The sequence below is a fragment of the Alosa sapidissima genome, chromosome 21 (assembly GCF_018492685.1).
Source record: "Alosa sapidissima isolate fAloSap1 chromosome 21, fAloSap1.pri, whole genome shotgun sequence".
Lineage (NCBI taxonomy): Eukaryota > Metazoa > Chordata > Actinopteri > Clupeiformes > Clupeidae > Alosa > Alosa sapidissima.
In genome coordinates, this window is record NC_055977.1 from 916511 (window position 1) to 937368 (window position 20858).

Genomic DNA, 20858 nt, shown 5'->3' on the forward strand with positions numbered 1-20858 from the left:
TTAATCGCAATTAAAAAGATTAAAGCTTAACACCGTTTGTGAACGGGATGGCGTTGCGGTGATGGAAATAGGAGACAGTGTTGAGGTTTCTCAAAACGGCAAGGTTTTATTTCCACCTTAGCAGCTGAGCACATACCAGTCTGGAGAAATCGGAAAAACCAAACTCCAAACAATAACTACAAATCAATCTAATTCAAATTCAAAATGTAGTAGAGTACGCTGTGTTTGGAAAATAGGGTCCCGCTTTGCATATTTTGCTAATATAGAGTCTAAGGAACAAGATTTTTTTTTGTCTTCAAATTTTCATGATCCATCTTTAGTGTTTTTATCTGTATGTTCTAAAATAAGCGATTATATCTAGTCCAAAAAGTGATTTTCACATTTTCTTCTAATTTTTTGACAATTAATTCCACTTTTTGCACACAAAACCCCCAGATAATGTAGAAAGGTTGTTGGTTCTAAAACAATATCCATAGTTTTCAAACTGAGTGTCTGAAAAGTGTAAAAACACCTCCACCCTTGTTGCCTATGTCAAAAACGATTTCTTAATCTTTGCTTTTCTTGATGCTTTCCTTGACCTGCCATGTCATTCTATTGTCTACCTTAAGAGAAATTTGTCTTGGAAATAATAGTACAGGCAACACTGTACACCACTAGGTGTCATAGGCATGGGTAGTTGATTAACAGTAGGCAAAATTAACAAACAAAAGAATATAAGGTACAAACAAACAGACAAACCACGGATGGCCCTCTCACAGCCTGAACTAATACAAAAAACAAATAACTCAAGGGAAAACATTGCTCAGACACTAAACCATGAGTAGTATCTTTCCCATACAGTGGATCATGTGTGTGTGTGTGTGTGTGTGTGTGTGTGTGTGTGTGTGTGTGTGTGTCTCTTTCCCATACATTGGATCATGTGTGTGTGTGTGTGTATGTGTGTGTGTGTGTCTCTTTCCCATACATTGGATCATGTGTGTGTGTGTGTGTATGTGTGTGTGTGTGTCTCTTTCCCATACAGTGGATCATGTGTGTGTGTGTGTGTCTCTTTCCCATACAGTGGATCATGTGTGTGTGTGTGTGTGTGTGTGTGTGTGTGTGTGTCTCTTTCCCATACAGTGGATCGTGTGTGTGTGTGTGTGTCTCTTTCCCATACAGTGGATTGTGTGTGTGTGTGTGTGTGTGTGTGTGTGTGTGTGTGTGTGTGTGTGTGTGTGTGTGTGTGTGTATGTGTGTGTGTGTGTCTCTTTCCCATACAGTGGATCATGTGTGTGTGTGTGTGTCTCTTTCCCATACAGTGGATTGTGTGTGTGTGTGTGTGTGTGTGTGTGTGTGTGTGTGTGTATGTGTGTGTGTGTGTCTCTTTCCCATACAGTGGATCATGTGTGTGTGTGTGTGTCTCTTTCCCATACAGTGGATCGTGTGTGTGTGTGTGTGTGTGTGTGTGTGTGTGTGTATGTGTGTGTGTGTGTCTCTTTCCCATACAGTGGATCATGTGTGTGTGTGTGTGTGTCTCTCTTTCCCATACAGTGGATCATGTGTGTGTGTGTGTGTGTGTGTGTGTGTGTGTCTTTCCCATACAGTGGATCATGTGCGTGTGTGTGTGTGTCTCTTTCCCATACAGTGGATTGTGTGTGTGTGTCTCTTTGCCATACAGTGGATCGTGTGTGTGTGTGTGTTTGTGTGTGTGTGTGTGTGTGTGTGTGTGTGTCTCTCTTTTCCATACAGTGGATCATGTGTGTGTGTGTGGATCTGTCCCATACAGTGGATCTTTCCTTTCATGTCTTTGTTTGTGTGTGAGTTCTTGTTTCCATAGTAACTGTGACGTTGGTAACTTTAGAACAGTAGCCCTTTTTCCATCAAAAAGATCATTTGCTTAAAAACGATGCGCATCAAAAAGTTAGTGCGACACGTGATGGAAAAGGACTTATCGCTGTAACGTCGGTTTAAGTTAATTCATTCGCTTGCCAGAGGCGGATTAATGAAAGTTAATTCAACATTAAAGTGATGGAAAAGGGTTGAAGTGATGTAGGTTACTGTGATGGAAAAGGGTTGGAGTGATGTAGGTTACTGGGATGGAAAAGGGTTGGAGTGATGTAGGTTACTGTGATGGAAAAGGGTTGGAGTGATGTAGGTTACTGTGATGGAAAAGGGTTGGAGTGATGTAGGTTACTGTGATGGAAAAGGGTTGGAGTGATGTAGGTTACTGTGATGGAAAAGGGTTGGAGTGATGTAGGTTACTGGGATGGAAAAGGGTTGGAGTGATGTAGGTTACTGTGATGCCTGCTCAGAATGTTCACAAAGCACAAAAATCTGACTTTTGTCTTGCGCATACCAAGACGTTCACCTCACAATAGTGTACCATTGTCTTGCGCATACCAAGACGTTCACCTCACAATAGTGTACCATTGTCTTGCGCATACCAAGACGTTCACCTCACAATAGTGTACCATAGTCTTGCGCATACCAAGACGTTCACCTCACAATAGTGTACCATTCGCTACCTTTGATACATTTGCTAGTGTTGCATTTGCTACATCCAGTCTGGAGATGGAAAGCCACCCAGCCAGCGTGGTGCAAACTTCCTTGTACCTTGTACCTTGCAGAGCTGCATTGGCATGGTGATGCCAGCGTGGTGCAGAGCTGCATTGGCATGGTGATGCCAGCGTGCTGCAGAGCTGCATTGGCATCCCTCTCTTCATAGACTGTATGCATTCAGATTGTCTGTGTCTGTGCGTGCGTGCGTGTGTGTTTGTGTGCGAGAGAAGCTTTGTGATGTCCGGTTATAACTAGGCCACATTGTTGTCAGATGGACATTGTGTTGTAGCCTACTGCTCCTGTGGCTTTTATAGCTGATGTCATCTAAAGTAATCACACGTTGTTGTGGCGACGCTGTAAGTAGGCCATGGCAGTGTCGTGGTTTAGAGAAACAATGGCTAAAGAGCTCTGTGAGATTCTGGTCCTGTGTGTGTGTGTGTGCGTGTGTGAAATCCGACTCTGACTCACATTGACTCACATGTGCGCTTTAAATCGTGTTTCTCATCAAAAGATGCTGCTAGTGCTTTTATATACATCTGATCCCTTAACTTTAATAAAATAATTTAACTCTGAGATTTATTTAACACATTATGTAACATTGAAGAGGTATTATTGGAGTTTATTTATTTAACACATTATGTAACATCAAAGAGTTATTGTCAGAGTTTCCACAAGCTGGTCTTGAAGTAACTAGTTGATGTTATCTACTGTCATTTAAGTGCAAGTATACTCTTCCCATGCTAGCCGCTGTATGCTAGCCGCTGTGTAGTCTACTTTTCCCATGCTAGCTGCTGTGTAGTCTACTTTTCCCATGCTAGCCGCTGTATGCTAGCCGCTGCGTAGTCTACTTTTCCCATGCTAGCCGCTGAAGACCACACCACGGAGTCCAAGTAGCTAAGTCATGACTACACGCATTAAATATCTCTTCCATCAGTAAAATATAAGTAATTGCATAGGCAAGTATATATTTTTAAATGATAAGTATAAGTATATAAACTCTTTTGATCCCGTGAGGGAAATTTGGTCTCTGCATTTAACCCAATCGGTGAATTAGTGAAACACACTCCACACACAGTGAACACACAGTGAGGTGAAGCACACACTAATCCCGGCGCAGTGAGCTGCCTGCTACAACAGCGGCGCTCGGGGAGCAGTGAGGGGTTAGGTGCCTTGCTCAAGGGCACTTCAGCCGTGCCTACTGGTCGGGGTTCGAACCGGCAACCCTCCGGTTACAAGTCTGAAGCGCTAACCAGTAGGCCACGGCAACCCTCCGGTTACAAGTCCGAAGCGCTAACCAGTAGGCCACGGCTGCCCCATTCATTCATCACCCATCAATCTATATTCACCACCCATCAATATCTAGCTCTATTTTTGAGTTATATTGCTAGGGAAAACTGATATCTGTTTTGGTTGAAAAAAAACTAATAACAAAAAATACTTTTTGTATATAAATACTACTGTTGAAATTATATCAAATGAATTCACATCTGAGGTTGGTGAGTTTTAAAATATTATGTCATTTATGTCAGCCTGGTCAGGGATTAGCCAACCATGAGCAGTGACCCTTAACTAACCCCTCAGGGTTCTCCCAATTAATAACGCACGCACACACACACAAAAAGACAAAAGCCCCCCCCCCATTACAGGTCCATTAGGTCACACACACACACACACACACACAGGGACCTGGTGAACACCCACCCCACACACACACACACACACACACACACAGGGAGCTGGTGAAACCCATGAGTAGGTTGAGAATATTACAGGTCCATTAGGTCACAGGCCCAGACGCTAATCCCTGACCAATTATGAGTAGAGTGGTGTGTGTGTGTGTGTGTGTGTGTGTGTGTGTGACGGGACATGTTAGGCTGGGCCGTGGGTGTGTGTGTGTGTGTGTGTGTGTGTGTGTCGGGACATGTCAGGCCGGGCCCTGGGTGAGTGGGTGTGTGTGTCTGTGTGTGTGAGTGTGTGTGTGTGAGTGGGGGTGGGGGTGTGTGTATATGTGTGTTTACGTGTGTGTGTGTGTGACGGGACAGGTCAGGCTGGGCCCCGGGTGAGTGGGGGGGTGTGTGTGTGCGTTGACGTGTCCTGCTCAGGTAATGGCGGTGTTATGGGGACAGCTGGCTCAGGAGAGCATGTCAAGCCAGGCGTTGCCCCGGGCAACGTGTCCCCAGCGCCTGAAACGCTCAACATGACCAGCGTTGAACCCCTGGGACCTCGAGTGATCGATCCCACAAGGGCATATATGGCTGCAAAAGCTCATTTGTAGCTTCACAATCACCACAAACGTCCCAACAGAACACAAGGCTGTACAGCCGTCCGCCCGTAGATGAGAGGACAGGGGCTAGCCAGCGCTCTCATCCTGGACACAGGGCAGTAGGGTGCATATGTGGATGATGTTCACGTGTGTGTGTGTGTGTGTGTGTGTGTGTGTGTGTGTGTATAAGAAACATAGAGAGAGAGAGAATAGTGCTCTAGAGAGTCGTACTGAACACATTGTTGGATCTATCTACATGTTACAGGATGCATTTGCTATATCCAGGAAAAGTGTAAGGTAAGCCATACATTTGTACCAATTTATTTTATTTTTCATCGGATGAACCAACATCTAACCAGCTTCCTTATTTAGTTTGTGTATTGCTCCGACTGAGTGCTTTGGATCATTTGAGCGGTTATTATGGGATATGAGCGGTTATTATGGGATATGAGCACATGAGCGGTTATTATGGGACATGAGCGATTATTATGGGATATGAGCACATGAACGGTTATTATGGGATATGAGCGGTTATTATGGGACATAGCTGTATTGCTCCGACTGAGTGCTTTGGGTCGTTTGAGTCACATGGACCTGCTGTGTATTTCTGTTCTGCACAGACAGCAACATCAGTAGTCAGGTGTGGAAGAGGGCAGTTATTTGCCCCAGTCCTGCGGGACAGGGCACAAGAGCTGAGGGGGCTCTAATGATGGCTTCCTTTCAGGCGTTCTAAAGATGTCTACCCGTCAGGGGCATTGCTGTCATGGACACAGCGTGGGGCAGATGTCTAATCTAAAGCATGAATCGAGACTTTTAATCTAGTAATCCAATGCATGTATTAATGGCTGCCGGACTGGAAGAGTGGACTCGTAAACTATTCTAATACTGATAGTTCTGGTCCTTGATTGTGATTGGCTGAATCACGTTTGATGCCGTTGTAAAATGCAGCATAAACATACACCTTGACCGCATTGCGTTTTATATTACTGCGCTACCACAACTTGATACAAAAGTTAAAGTAGCTGCGTCTCGACGTTGCTTGGCAACCATTCAGATAGAGGAAATATATTTATTGGCGGAATAGTGGTTATCTATATTATCTTTGCCAGGTATTTATAGCAACAGTTTTAGAAAAGCAATAAGCCACTCGAGTTAGCGCATTGTGCCTAACAACGCCCCTTAGCTGTTCTATATTCAGTGTAACCTACGGACTCTCGGGGCTTATTGCTTAAATGAGCCGTGTGTGTCCAGTGGAGGAGTTTGGCCTCGTGGAGATTCAGTACTAGGAGACCCAGTGGACGCTTTGAATGAGACATTTAGAAGGGCAGAGAGAAAAAACAAAAGCAACACATAAAGAGTTGTTTTGCCATCATGTTGAACAGATTGGGAACGTTTCAGACAGTTGTTGTTGTGTGTGTGTCTGAGAAGTGGTGGATTCCCGGAAAAGGCCCAATAAGCGTCCATCCCCTCAGCAAGGAGATTAGCTTTGTGTAAGGACATCACCTCATCAAAAAGTTAAACTGGTACGAGGCCCGCCTCCCCAGCAGATTGGCCTCACAAGACCCGGCTACGGGCAGCCTGCAGCTCTGGGACACGCCACGGCTTAAAGCATCTGTGTGTGTTTTGTGTGTGTGTGTGTGGAGGATGATGAGGTGTGTGTGTGTGTGTGTGTGTGTGTGTGTGTGTGTGTGTGCGCTTTTGGTTGATTGAATATGAATGGAGCATATTTGGTCTATACTGTATATGATGCCTTTTCCTAAAAACTTGTTCCGCATAGTTCTGCTGATGTAATAAAATTTGAAATTCCTGTCTGTTGATCAGGTGAGCTTGGCAACTGACACATGAGCGGTTATTATGGGATATGAGCACATGAGCGGTTATTATGGGATATGAGCACATGAGCGGTTATTATGAGATATGAGCGATTATTATAGGATATGAGCACATGAGCGGTTATTATGAGATATGAGCGGTTATTATGGGATATGAGTACATGAGCAGTTATTATGAGATATGAGCACATGAGCGGTTATTATGAGATATGAGCGGTTATTATGGGATATGAGCGGTTATTATGGGATATGAGCACATGAGCGGTTATTATGGGATATGAGAGGTCATTATGGGATATGAGCACATGAGCGGTTATTATGGGATATGAGCACATGAGCGATTATTATGGGATATAAGCGGTTATTATGGGATATGAGCACATTAGTGGTTATTATGGGAAATGAGAGGTTATTATGGGATATGAGCACATGAGCAGTTATTATGGGATATGAGCACATGAGCGGTTATTATGGGATATGAGCGGTTATTATGGGATATGAGCACATATGGGATATGAGCACATGAGCAGTTATTATGGGATATGAGCACATGAGCGGTTATTATGGGATATGAGCGGTTATTATGGGATATGAGCACATGAGCGGTTATTATGGGATATGAGCGGTTATTATGGGATATGAGCACATGAGCGGTTATTATGGGATATGAGCACATGAGCAGTTATGGAATATTAGTAGTGATATTAGAGTTTCAGGGGTGTTATGGAATACTGTATGAGCCGTTTTGGGGGTGTTTGTGGTTATGGAATATGAGCCGTTGGGTAGAGTTTTGGGGGTGTTTGCTTGGGAATATGAGCCGTTGGGTAGAGTTTTGGGGGTGTTTGTGGCTATGGAATATGAGCCGTTGGGTAGAGTTTTGGGGGTGTTTGCTTGGGAAGGGACCTGGTGCTTATTTTGGAAATGTTTTTTGCTTGATTTCTAAAAAAAAAAAATTCAGCCAGAAGTGACTGGTCTGTGGTCAGTCTGTGTGGTTAGTTGTATATTCATTTTGAAGTGAAATATAGGACCTACACGTTTGATTACTTCTACGCATATGATAACATTGCACAGTCTACTATATTGTTGTATTTGATGTAGGATCTGGGTTTTGATACATGTTTCCAGTGCTTGTTAGAGCTGTAGGTGTGTTTTAGTTTAAAGATCGTCTCTTCTCTTCTTTGGTAGCAACAGCGTGTGCATGATGTTTGTTTGGATTTAAAGAAATCATCTCTGAAAGGCTGGTGATTTGAGTAGTAACAGTGTGATGTTTCATTAAGAACTGTAAGCAGCCAGTGGGCTGTTAAAAAGCCCTTTATGAGTTAGCAAGCAGATTAACGTTATGTGAGCGTCCTCACCTCATTGAAAAGTTAAACTGGTATCAGGGCAAAAGAGCCCATCTGATAAACCCACATTAAAATGTAGGGTCTGGGCACTCACCATGGGTCGAGATAATCGGTTGTCTTTCAAATTCTCTCTGCACGCAATAGGACAGCGTTATCTGTCCCATGGGTTTTCCCACCAGCGGAGCTAGTTGGCTAGTTCAAACTTTTGCCAACTTATTAACTCGTGTCACGCTGTTGGCCAACAGCAACATCCATCTTCTTTGTCAAGTCTTGTCTTTTTCAAGTAGCAGGGAATTCAAGCCAAACCGTTGCAACTCTATTATGTTAAGCCCGCCTAACGTCTCTCTCTATAAACAATGTGATTGACTCTATCAAAGTTTAATTTTTCCAGCTCGCAAGCCAACGGCTGTAGTTGTGTGTGTTCCATCTCACACACATGGCTGTGGTTGTGTGTGCTGCGGATCAAATCAATATGACGAGGTGTCCTCCTCTGCCACACGCTCACGCCTGCTGCCGTGATCAGGATTACCTCCTGGTGTCTATAATCAATACGGATGATTCAGGATTACCTCCTGGTGTCTATAATCAATACGGATGATTAAGAGCGCCTGTGTTTGGCGCAGGGCCTCGTCTTGGAAATCAATACTCGCCTCCCTAGACCTAGCCCGTGTCCAGTGTCAATACTTGCCTCCCTAGACCTAGTCCGTGTCCAGTGCCTGTGAAGTTTAAGGCCGGCAGAAGGATTGTCAGGATTTGTCCCGCTGCACGTCAGACTTATCTGAGCTCGATGTCCAACAGGTGTCAATAATAACTGCGGTAGGCTAGCAAACAGTGTCAGAGGGACACCACAAATCCACAACTTGTTGCTGTGATGCACTATGGTCTCTTAGTGTCCCTCTGGCTGGACTGGGTGCATGAGTGTTAAGTTCCCTTCAATGAACCTCCTGAGAGGAAGTGTCTTGGCTTGCCAGTGCCAGTGAGTTTTTGTAAGTTTTGACACCATGTTGGTGACGTTCTCCATGTTTTCTAGATATGTGGCAGCTTGTGTGTGTGTGTCTTGACACCATGTTTTATGGCGTTCTCCATGTTTTTGTGGGGAGTTGCCCGGCAGGCTTAGAGCAGGGATGAGTGAAGCGGGGGGATCGGAGGCATCTTCCCTCCTCTCCTGCTCCTCCTCTCCTGCTCCTCTGCTGGGATTTGCGGAGCCTCAGATTAGTTGTCGGCATCATCACAGATCTGCCATCTCATTGGGCAGTGGTGGAGCAGGTGGGCTGGTGCTGCCCTCAGCATAAATACTGCCCGCTGCCGCCAGCGCCATCTTCCCTGGCACGTCCGTTTAGAGTCTTTCAGCAGCCGCACCGTAGGCTTTGCGCTGCCAAATGGCTCCTTCCTGCTGACTTGCGAAAGGTCAACCAGGTCATCGCTCCTTTTGGCCATTTTAGGCTAAACTCAAACGGGACAACAATTCAGCCAATCTTTGACATTTTTTTTGGTTAAAAAACGGTTAAACCCCTCTTTTGTAGTGTTTAGTTTTTACGTCTTTTTTAAACATCTTTCCGTACGTACATCATGAACTACTGCATGGCCGACGTGTACGAGATGCCCCACAGCGGGGCCGGGGGGTTCCTGGCGCAGGGGGGCGGAGGGGGGGGGGGGTGAGTACTGCATGTACGAGGGCGAGGGCACCAGCTTCGGGCACTGCGAAACCCAGCCGCTGCACCACCCCCAACCCTGCATGGAGCAGTCATGGCCCCCCGGGCCGACATACAGCTGCCCCTACCCCCCTGGGCCTGGCCCCAGCTGCCCCTACCCCCCTGGGCCTGGCCCCATGTTCAAGAGCGAGTACTGCAGCATGGAGGTGCCGCTCAGCCACTACCACCAGCCAGATTACTATGGCGACGCTCGAGACTTCTCACAGATGCAGTGGATACAGGGCGCCCACAAGAGAGGTACGGGGGGGGGGGGGGGGGCTGCTGGTGTTGGGTCTTACCCTGCCTGAGTGTGTGTGGGGGGGGGGGGGGGGGGCTGCTGGTGTTGGGTCTTACCCTGCCTGAGTGTGTGTGTGGGGGGTGTGAGGTGTTACTAAAGGCTTGTATTGAACATTTTTCTGGGTTTAGTGTTTCACAGTGTTGGACTGTGTGAAGTGTTTTCAATGTAGGTCTGTCTGACTTTCTAGTTTTTCTAGTTCTAGTAGATGTTATGTGGGTAGTATCTTGTTGGGCGCCTTTTCTGTGTCGGACTATTTGAGATGTTTTGTGTGGGTCAGACTATTTGAGATGTTTTGTGTGGGTCAGACTATTTGAGCTGTTTTGTGTGGGTGGTATCTTGTTGGGTGCTTTTTCTGGGTCGGACTATTTGAGATGTTTTGTGTGGGTCAGACTATTTGAGATGTTTTGTGTGGGTCAGACTATTTGAGCTGTTTTGTGTGGGTGGTATCTTGTTGGGTGCTTTTTCTGGGTCGGACTATTTGAGATGTTTTGTGTGGGTCGGACTATTTGAGATGTTTTGTTTGGACTTTGGTTGCGCCTGATTTTTGTCTGTTTGTGTTTGGCATTATGACTTTTGTCATGACGTGTGCAAGGTGGAAGCTCCAAGTGACCCAATAAAACTAGGCCAGTAGTCAGAACACTCAGGAAATATATATATATATATATATATATATATATATATATCAGTGTGGATCCTTATGCTATTATTTAGTTTAAGTGTATTAAATGATCTGTAGTGTGTTAGTGTATATTTTTGTTTTGGGTTTGGGAGTAGAGTCATAATACGTCTAATTTTAGAATGACAGAATAGTCAGACATGGTATCCAAGGTGATTATGCTGTAACAACACTTGCTTTAACGAGGGGCCATTGGAGAATATTTAAATGCACAAAGGTAAACCGTTGAGGGTAAATCTAACATTTATTAAGATTGTAACATCTGAAATATATGAATGGACTGTTTCTTACAGAATTGCAGTTTTTATATTCAGCATTATCGTGTTATCTATTTGAATTACTTTGACATTCAGTACAGGTCCAATAAAGCTGACTGGGTGACATCACTTGATATTAGTTTAAGTAAATTGTCACTGAGAAATGAGTCATATTTACATCTAATTGTGGAATAGCAGTAGTTGGATGTTAACTCAGCTGCAGTGAGGGCTACACACAGACACACAGTTAGAGGCTGCTGTAGCCTCAATCCTCCACAGTTAGAGGCTGCAGTAGCCTCGATCCTCCACAGTTTTCTGATTTGTTTCATTCCAATTAGCTTGTTGCATTAGCATTATAATCAGCTGGTCATACGTGTGCCATGTGTTATGAAATATTTCTACAGAGTTTATACAGAGTACACTGATCTTGGGTCTGTAGAGGGGGCTGGTGTGTGTGTGTGTGTGTGTGTGTGGTCATCGGGTTCACCTGGTTATTGTACTTCCGGGAACTTATGTTGAGGCAGAGACTGAACAACAGGGTGGCATTCATGGGGTGCTGACTTGAGCAGGAGGTACAACATGCACTGGAGAATAAGAGCCGCGACTAATGAACTAAATAATCGCTTACTAATCGACTACTAAAATAACCGCTTACTAATCGACTAATCAACTACTAAAATAACCGCTTACTAATCGACTAATCAAATAAATAATCGGTTACTAATTGACTAATCAACTAAAAATTAATCGGTTACTAATTGACTAATCAACTAAATAATCAGTTACTAATCGACTAATCAACTACTAAAATAATTGGTTACTAATCGACTAATCAACTAATAAATAATTGGTTACTAATCCACTAATCAACTAAATAATCGGTTACTAATCAACTAAGCTAAAAAAATCAATTAAATAGGTCAGTCAATCAAAAGATTAGTACTACCAAAATAATCAGTTACTAATTCACTAATCAACTAAGCGAGAAAAAACCAGAATATTTACCAGAATAATCGTTAGTTGCCTGATATGTGTATTGATTGTTAACAGAAGGGCCAGAGGACATGCAGCATGTGTGTGTGTGTGTGTGTGTGTGTGTGTGTGTGTGTTTGTGTGTGTGGATCTGGTATTGATCTCCATCTCCTGAGTCTGACCTGGTTCAGACCTCCTCCAGTTGTGCCAATCTGACCGGGGTCTTGCACACCTAGCTCCACTATTTTCTTTTTTCTCTGTCAGTCATTTTCTTTCGTAGAGCTAAAGAACTTCTTCACACGTCCTCATCTAGAGTCTAGAAGGACACTGATCATTAGGTTTTTGTGTATTTGTTCATTCTCTAAAGATAGAAATAATCCTTCAAATTCATGAACAGCGTTTGTTGGGATTGCTGTGAACTCTTCCATAGTTAAAATGTCATTTATTATCTATAACTTACATTCAGCACAATTGTTTTGTTTGATTTCCAGACACCTACACATCATTTGAGCTGTTTGGTGTCATCTCTTAGAGAGGAGGGGAGGGGAGAGGGGAGGAGGTGGAGGAGAGGGGAGGAAAGGGGAGGAGGCGGAGGAGAGGGGAGGAGGGGAGGGGAGGAGGAGGAGAGGAGAAGAGAGGACGGGAGAAGAGGAGGTGGAGAAGAGGGGAGGTGGAAGAGAGGAGGAGAGGAGGGGAGAAGAGGGGAGGTGGAAGAGAGGAGGGGAGGAGGAGGAGAGGAGAAGAGGGGAGGTAGAAGAGAGGAGGTGGAGGAGAGGACACTAAACACTCTCTGGACTCTGTGATGTTTCAGGGTACATACCAAGTTACCTGGACAAGGACGAGCTGTGTGTTGTATGTGGGGACAAAGCCACCGGCTACCACTACCGCTGCATCACCTGTGAAGGCTGCAAGGTAAGGTCACACACACACACCAGTGTTTCCCATACATTGACTTATTTGTGGCCGCCCACCACAATATCAACATTGACCACAACACAATGATTTTCCAGATTGTACTAAATTGTGCTTAACCCTTAGCCCGTGCCGAACATTCCATTTTTGGTGCTGGATGACCTCCTCACACAAAAAACCTTATTTCTTGAGTATAATACACACCATCAAGGGGATATACATACCATTGTAATCAGAAGGATCAGTTCTATGAAATGATGTAAAATACATATTGTAATGTTGATATAGTAATGAACAGTATTTGAAAATCCTCTCCAGATGTATATCCGGAATTTGTCAAAATTTAATTTCATTCACATAAAAATGAATTTTCATTATATTTCTCTACAAGATAGAGAAACATATAGAGTGTATGAAATGTTCAGCAAGTTGTGGGCTATTTAACAAAAAAAGACTGTATTGGAGTATCATTAACCTTTCAAAAGTTATGATAATTTTAGTGATAAAAAAAAGTGTAAAAAAATGCAGGAAACGGGATTTAGAATGTTGACAGAATTCACATTCACTTTCTCACCAACAACATAAAAGTATGCATAAAAACTAATAATCAAGTCAGAAACAATGGTTTAGATTTATTTGGTCTATAAGAATAAACCATTTATTTGTATATAAGCAAATGCTACAGACAATAAGAATGACATAAAAAAAACATACTGTACCTTACCAGTAATACAGGAAGTAAGTATACTGTATTCATTGAAGACCATTTCGGAAAAGAGACATAAAATGCATTTTATTCAACAAATACAACTTCCTTATATAAATCAGTATAATATGAAAATTATATACATATATAAAATGTATTATTATTTATGAAAAGCTAGGAATACAATCAACATCACTCAAAACTCAATGTGTTCTAAACATTTGAAAGTGGATTACATACTTAGAACAAGCCTGTGGAGAATAAACACATACACACATATACACACAAACTCATACCCACACAAACACACATACAGAGGAGGATAGGGATAGGTGGGGTGGGGAACCTGACGGTTGAACACAGAAGAGCTACACTCATTACTAAACGCATCCCCTTTTGCAGAATGGCAAATCTGACAGCAATTTGTTTATCAATAAAACAAATTTGCCTACCGTTACATTCCAGGGCCATACAAGCTACTTTAGTTTTATTATGTACGTTTTTTATAACAAGCTCCTGCTGTACAGGAATATGTACTTGATGAAAAGACGACAGAGTAGTAGTTGGAGCAGCTGAAGGTGAGGCTGAAATTTCAACGGAAATGCCTGCCGGCTGTTGTGATAGATTTCCTCCAAAGTTTTTCTGGCTGTAGCTACCAAATCTAGATTCAACACCAGATTCTGCATTGCATTGTCAAACTTGAAATAACAAGAAGCTACTGACAACGGCAATGTCAATGGAGAAAAAGTGCTTTCTGGTATTCAGCGCTTTTTGGAGTACACAATATGTATTCATCATTTGGTCAATGTCCCCTGATCCCTGCCAAGACTTGGTTCCCCAGTAGCAATGGATATTAGGGAGGGAAGTGAACCCCATGTAAATGATCAATCCCAGAAACCTGTGAAACTCTTCTTGGGTCTTTGTCCCATGCCCCTGCACTGTTTGCATACGACGGCCTACTAAGCACAAGCTCCCATTCCTTCCGGTTGGTACAACCACATATGCCTGGGACAACAATGTGAGTAAAAAAGAACATAACAAGTCTATTTCACAGTGTTTTAGTGGAAGTCTGCACCATCCTACGCACAGCACATAAATCTATACCTTCTTCCTCCATCCCCTCATGGTCTTCAGCATTGTGAGCGCAAGCTCATCAGCAGTCAGCTACCTCTTCAGGCTTGCGAGAAGGTCTGTGTAGGTCTTGTCATCCTCCATCTGAAACAACAGCGAAATCATACAAATACAAACCTTTATTAATGTAAAAAATAAAATCACAAAACTACATATTTGTGCATGTATGCACACAAAAGAAGAGGTAGCATAAACTATTGAAGCATCCTCAGAATATACTCAAAATATTTCTAAGTATGAAAAGTCATTTTATTACATATGGGTTTAGCTACCCTAAATCTGATTGCCTGACTGGCATCAACTACATATTGAGAGAAGTAAAAATATTGCTCAACTTATTTCATGTCAGAACGTAACGCAACTTGAAACGCGGTGCCCATTAATTTATTCAGCTTTGGTTTGCTATACTGTCTTGCCAATATAATGCTTACCTAACAAGCAAATTGGTACTAGAAAACAAACTTACCTACAGGTTATATATACTAACAGGTTTTTAAATGAAACTGTCAAATGAAAATAACTGACATCAAAAGCAAGCAAGAATATTGCAAGCAGTTCAGAATTATACAGCTAGCTAAAGTTACGTGACGATGCACTAGCCCCCCACTAAGCCATAATGTTGACGCTGATGAGAAATTACATATTACTATTACACATATTACTACAAATAACGTGATTTAACCCATTTAAGCCCAATTTTTTCCCAGACAGGCAAATATGCAAATCATGTGTTATTAGCAACCCTTTGAAGTAATCAATAATTTATTTTTTTTTTAAATGTAGAAAAGTAGATGAAAAAGTGAGTTTTATTACCGGTCACAATTGTGATAATATGCGTATACTCAATTAAAAGGTTGCTCAAATTGCTTTTTTGTTAAAATAAAGGTATTCTGACAGGACAACACTGAGACCAATGGCAATAATAAATATGAAAAATATGTAAACATTCTTTATTTACCAGGAGCTTCGGCTCGTTAAAAAAAATAGAACCCTGAATGTGTATGTCTGTGCGTGCGTGTGTCTTCATGTAGTTGTGAGAGTTAGTGTATATGGTCTGTGTGTGTGCGTATATATATATATATATATATATATATATATATATATATATATATATGTGTGTGTGTGTGTGTGTATCTGCAGGTGGGTGTGTGAGAGCAGCAGGCAAAGCGCATGCCGCGTGCAATGTGAAGTCCCTTGAGTGTGTATGTCTGTGTGTATGCGTGTGTGTGTGTGAATCTGTGTATGTGAGTATGTACAGTATATCTGTGTGTGTGTGTGAGTGTGTATGTCTGTGTGTGTGTTTGTGTCTGTGTGAGTGTGTATGTCTGAGTGTGTATATCTGTGTATGTGAGTGTATATCTGTGTGTGTGTGTATGTGTGTATTTGTGTGTGTATGTGTGTATTTGTGTGTGTGTGTATGTGTGAGCGTGTATGTTTGTGTGTATGTGTGTGTGTGTATCTGTGTGTGTGAGTGTATATATTTGTGTGTGTGTGAGTGTGTATGTGAGTGTGTGTGTATATCTGTGTGTGTGAATATGTGTGTGTGTGTGTGTGTATGTCTGTGAGTGTGTGTGTCTGTGTGTGTGAATATGTGTATGTGTGTGTATGTCTGTGTGTGTGTGTGTGAGTGTGTATGTGTGTGTGAGTATGGTGTGTATCTGTGTGTGAGTGTGTGTATGTCTGTATGTGTGTATGTATGAGTATGTGTATGTGTGTGTGTTTGTAGGTGTAGAAGTATGTGTGCATCTAGATACAACATTCTATCCCACCGGTTACTATTGTGACTGTTAACATGTTTACTCATTCTGCAAACACACCAAAGACATTTGAATAATTGTAAATGTATATATCATAACTAGACACCTTAAATACCATGTGTACAAAAAATATGTGTCCTATGTTTATTTTAACATACTTTAAAAACCTTTTATTTGGGAGCTGTGAGTCATCCTCTTCTCAAGGTGCAACCAGGAAGTAAACAGCTCTGGTCATGTGACAATTTACTCAAAACATTTGACACTGCACACATTTCATTGAAACACTCTATTGTTTCAATATTTACTGAAAGAGTATTGGGATATTCCCCAGTTACAGTTTTAGAGGCTTATAAGTACATATTTTTTTTTGTTGTGACCGATGGGGTGTTAAGGACTTCAAATTAAGATAAACCATAACTAGAACTGATGTAAAAACAATATTACCTCAGTTTATCCAGCTGTGTGGTTTCCAGTCGAGGTAAACGCCAACTTAAGTGCAGGTGCCATCCGGCTGTCCACGTCAAATGCACCGACTCAAGTGAAAATATTTTTTCAAGACTCATCTTCAAGTATCCAAAACATTTCGCGTCATAAACCCCTCAACCAATCATATCAAATTGAAGCTTATGTTGTCAGCATTACGGGGAAGATACGGGGTCATTGGACAGCTGAGATATTAGACGATTGGTCATCGTTACTTTTGTAACGAAATTGGAACGGTCGGACTTGTAAGGGTTAAATCTGGTTAGAATCATAACCACCCTGTGCTAATTGGTTAAACTGTTGCATTCAACATTAATTCTACAAACCAACCACCACAAATGGAATTCAATTCTCTGGGAAACACTGCACACACACACACACACACACACCTGTCCCCCCACAACCTCTCATGTATTCCACTCAAAAGACACATTTTAATGGATTCCGGTAGTTATAAACAATATCGTAACAACTAACAGTCTACTGTGTATGAGATCATAATTAACAATATCGTAACAACTAACAGTCTACTGTTAATGAGATTATAAACTACGGAAGGAGAAAAAGGTTGAGCTCAAGTGTTTCTGTTACCGAGTTGATAAATGTCCGTCGATCGGTTCCCCCTCTCTTCTCCCGGTCGATCGGTAAATTCCGTCTCTGCTTGTAGGGATTCTTCAGGCGAACCATCCAGAAGAACCTGAACCCGACGTACGCCTGTAAGTACGAGGCCAAGTGCATCATCGACAAGGTCACCCGTAACCAGTGCCAGGAATGCCGCTTCAAGAAGTGCATCGCCGTTGGCATGGCGACGGACTGTGAGTGTTCTCTGGCCACCTAGACCTCTGTGAAGATAGGGGAAAGGGGGGTTGGTGTTTTGTGCAGCTTTTGGTGGGGGACCTTTTCATGGATAGGTGAACGAGGGGCAGCTGAATGCTGGGACATATTTGGAGTGATCGCTGATGATGATGAGTGTGTGTGTGATTCCTGAAGATGATGAGTGTGTGACAGGCCCTTGTCTCTACAGACTGGTGGGCGGTGTGTGTGTGTGGATCCTCCTGCTCTTCACTCTTCTCTCCTCCTCCCTTTTCTCTTCTTCCTCTTCTCCTCCTCTCTCTAATCTCCTCCTCCTCCTCCTCTTCTTCTCTCCTCTCATCTTCTCTCTCTAATCTCCTCCTCTCTCTAATCTCCTCCTCCTCCTCTTTCTTCTCTCTCTCCTCCTCTCTCTCCTCCTCTTCTCTCTCCTCTCCTCTCTCCTCCTCCTCTCTCCTCCTCCTCTTCCTCCCTGCCCCTCCTCTTCTCTCTCTCCTCTTCTCTCTCCTCCTCTCCTCCTCTCTCTCCTCTCCTCCCTCTCTCTTCTCTCTCTCCTCCTCTCTCTCCTCCTCCTCTTCCTCCCTGCCCCTCCTCTTCTCTCTCTCCTCTTCTCTCTCCTCCTCTCCTCCTCTCTCTCCTCTCATCCCTCTCTCTCCTCCCTCTCTCTTCTCTCTCTCCTCCTCTTCTCTCTCCTCCTCCTCTCTCCTCCTCCTCTTCCTCCCTGCCCCTCCTCTTCTCTCTCTCCTCTTCTCTCTCCTCCTCTCCTCCTCTCTCTCCTCTCCTCCCTCTCTCTCCTCCCTCTCTCTCCTCTCTCTCCTCCTCTTCTCTCTCCTCCTCCTCCTCTCTCCTCCTCCTCTTCCTCCCTGCCCCTCCTCTTCTCTCTCTCCTCCTCTCCTCCTCTCTCTCCTCTCCTCCCTCTCTCTTCTCTCTCCTCCTCCTCTTCCTCCCTGCCCCTCCTCTTCTCTCTCTCCTCTCTCTCTTCCTCTCTCCTCTCCTCCTCCTCTCCTCTTCCTCAGTGGTGCTGGACGACAGCAAGCGTCTGGCGAAGCGCAAGCTGATCGAGGAGAACCGCGAGCGACGGAAGCGCGAGGAGATCCAGAAGACGGTGTGGGACCGGCCGGAGCCGACGCCGGAGGAGTGGGAGCTGATCCGTGTGGTCACGGACGCCCACATGGCCACCAACGCCCAGGGCAACCACTGGAAGCAGAGGAGGAAGTTCCTGGTGAGGCGCTCCGCCCCGAGTTGACTGCGTCGCCCTCTGTCCACTGCGCCACACACACACACACACACACACACACACACACACACACACACACACACAAGTGGCCTTTCTGTCCGCTGCGCCACACACACACACACACAAGTGGCCTTTCTGTAGATGCTCAACCACGTTCTGTTGTGTTGTTGTTGTTTTTAGCTGTCGTTGGTTGTTCCACATACCTGTAAACAAACAGACCCCCACATCACCCCCCCCCCCCCCCACCAGTCCTCCACTTGTTGCCCCCCCCCCCACACCTAGGCCACTCCACCTGTGTGTTGCCCCCCCCCCCCCCCCCAGGCCACTCCACCTGTGTGTTGCCATGTTAACGTCTTCATGTTTTTTGTATCTCCTTGTAGAGTGGGAAGTATTAGCTGAGCGTTGGAGACCATGTTCCACAAGGCAGCAGAAAAAATGACTTTATAATGGAACAACTTCCCTTTCCCCTCTCTACCTCCTCTCTCTCTCTCTCTCTCTCTCTTTTCCCCTCCCTACCTCCTCTCTCTCTCTCTCTCTCTCTCTTTTCCCCTCCCTACCTCCTCTCTCTCTATCTCTCTTTTCCCTTCTCTCTCTCTCTCTTTTCCCTTCCCTACCTCCTCTCTATCTCTAGTCTTTTTCTGTTGCTTTTCACAATTTTAACAAGCTTATCGGAATGATTTAATCACTTTTTCTCTCTAACCACTCATTCTCTCCCTCTCTCTAATTCTCTCTCTCATGTTCTCTCTCCCTCTCTCTAATTCTCTCTCTCATTCTCTCTCTCCCTCTCTCTAATTCTCTCTCTCATGTTCTCTCTCCCTCTCTCTAATTCTCTCTCTCATTCTCTCTCTCCCTCTCTCTAATTCTCTCTCTCATGTTCTCTCTCCCTCTCTCTAATTCTCTCTCTCATGTTCTCTCTCCCTCTCTCTAATTCTCTCTCTCCCTCTCTCTTATTCTTACTTTCTAACTAATGTTCTTTTGTGATCCTTTGATTTATGTGTCTGGTGATGGGCTCTAATCCTTCTTTGCAGAGTGACATCTGTGCCTTCATGTGTGCATGTGTGTGTGCGTGTGTGTGTGCGTGTGTGTGTGTGTGTGCATGTATGTGTGTGTCTGCCTCCATGGAGTTTTCAGCTGACTCAGGCATTCTTTAGAAAAATGAAAGATTCCATTTGTAAGCCCAGTGTTCCAGACTTCTTAGCGCAGTGTTCCAAACGGTTTCCTGAGGAGTCTCTCACTAACAGGGCTCTGTCATATTTCACCCATTCCGATTGGCCAGAAATAGATCACATGGCTGTGATGTCAGTGCACATATGGAACACTGAGACACACAGGCCTGAGAGTCCAAACTCCATGGCAACAGCACCCGCAGATTATCCTTTTGACTTGTCTGTCTTGTCTGCCTTTCTGTATTCCTTCTGTCCATCTCTCTCTCTCTCTCTCTCTCTCTCTTGGTCTTCTCTCTCTCTTGACTCTTCAGTTTAAACATTTCAGTTTTTTCTAGTGCTGTTGACTTGGGTTCTCCATTGAAACGTCACGCTCCCTGTTGCTTGTCCAACAGGTGGAGGAAGCTATGCTACTTAATGAAATAACATGTAATTTATTCTGTGCTCCTGACCAGAGTGCAGTGGGGGTGAAAGACTCGAAGGTAAGAACCCGTAGAACCAAACGCACTAGCCAATCAGCTGCTGCGCTCTCTATTGTTTTCCTCTAGTTAATTATGGTCTGCTTTTTATCATTTGAGTTATTTTGGATAGACTTCTGCTGGCTTCCTTGAGCATTGTCGATGTGTGTGTGTGTGCGTGTGTGCTGTAACATCGTGCTGGAGTTTATTGACGTGAAGGTGTGCCCCCTGGGACTCTAAAGGGACTTAACTAAGCAAATGAACCTTTTTTTATTGTTTATTTTTATTATTTTTTAAGAAAAGGAAAAGAGAAGAGAGATACTGTGACTAC

General features: G+C 43.8%; 1 protein-coding gene across 5 annotated transcripts in view; it reads left to right on the forward strand.

The window, feature by feature from the left end:
• The window catches only part of thrb (thyroid hormone receptor beta), a 180496-nt gene that overhangs the window by 149453 nt on the left and 10185 nt on the right, over positions 1-20858 (forward strand). For 3 of the 5 annotated variants that reach the window (XM_042075655.1, XM_042075658.1, XM_042075656.1), the window contains exons 5-8: positions 12682-12782; positions 17527-17674; positions 18686-18891; positions 20465-20551. In XM_042075655.1, coding sequence (XP_041931589.1) covers positions 12682-12782; positions 17527-17674; positions 18686-18891; positions 20465-20551 — 542 coding nt within the window. The remainder of the gene's footprint in view (positions 1-12681; positions 12783-17526; positions 17675-18685; positions 18892-20464; positions 20552-20858) is intronic. The other 2 variants (XM_042075659.1, XM_042075660.1) reach the window with 2 other exon arrangements.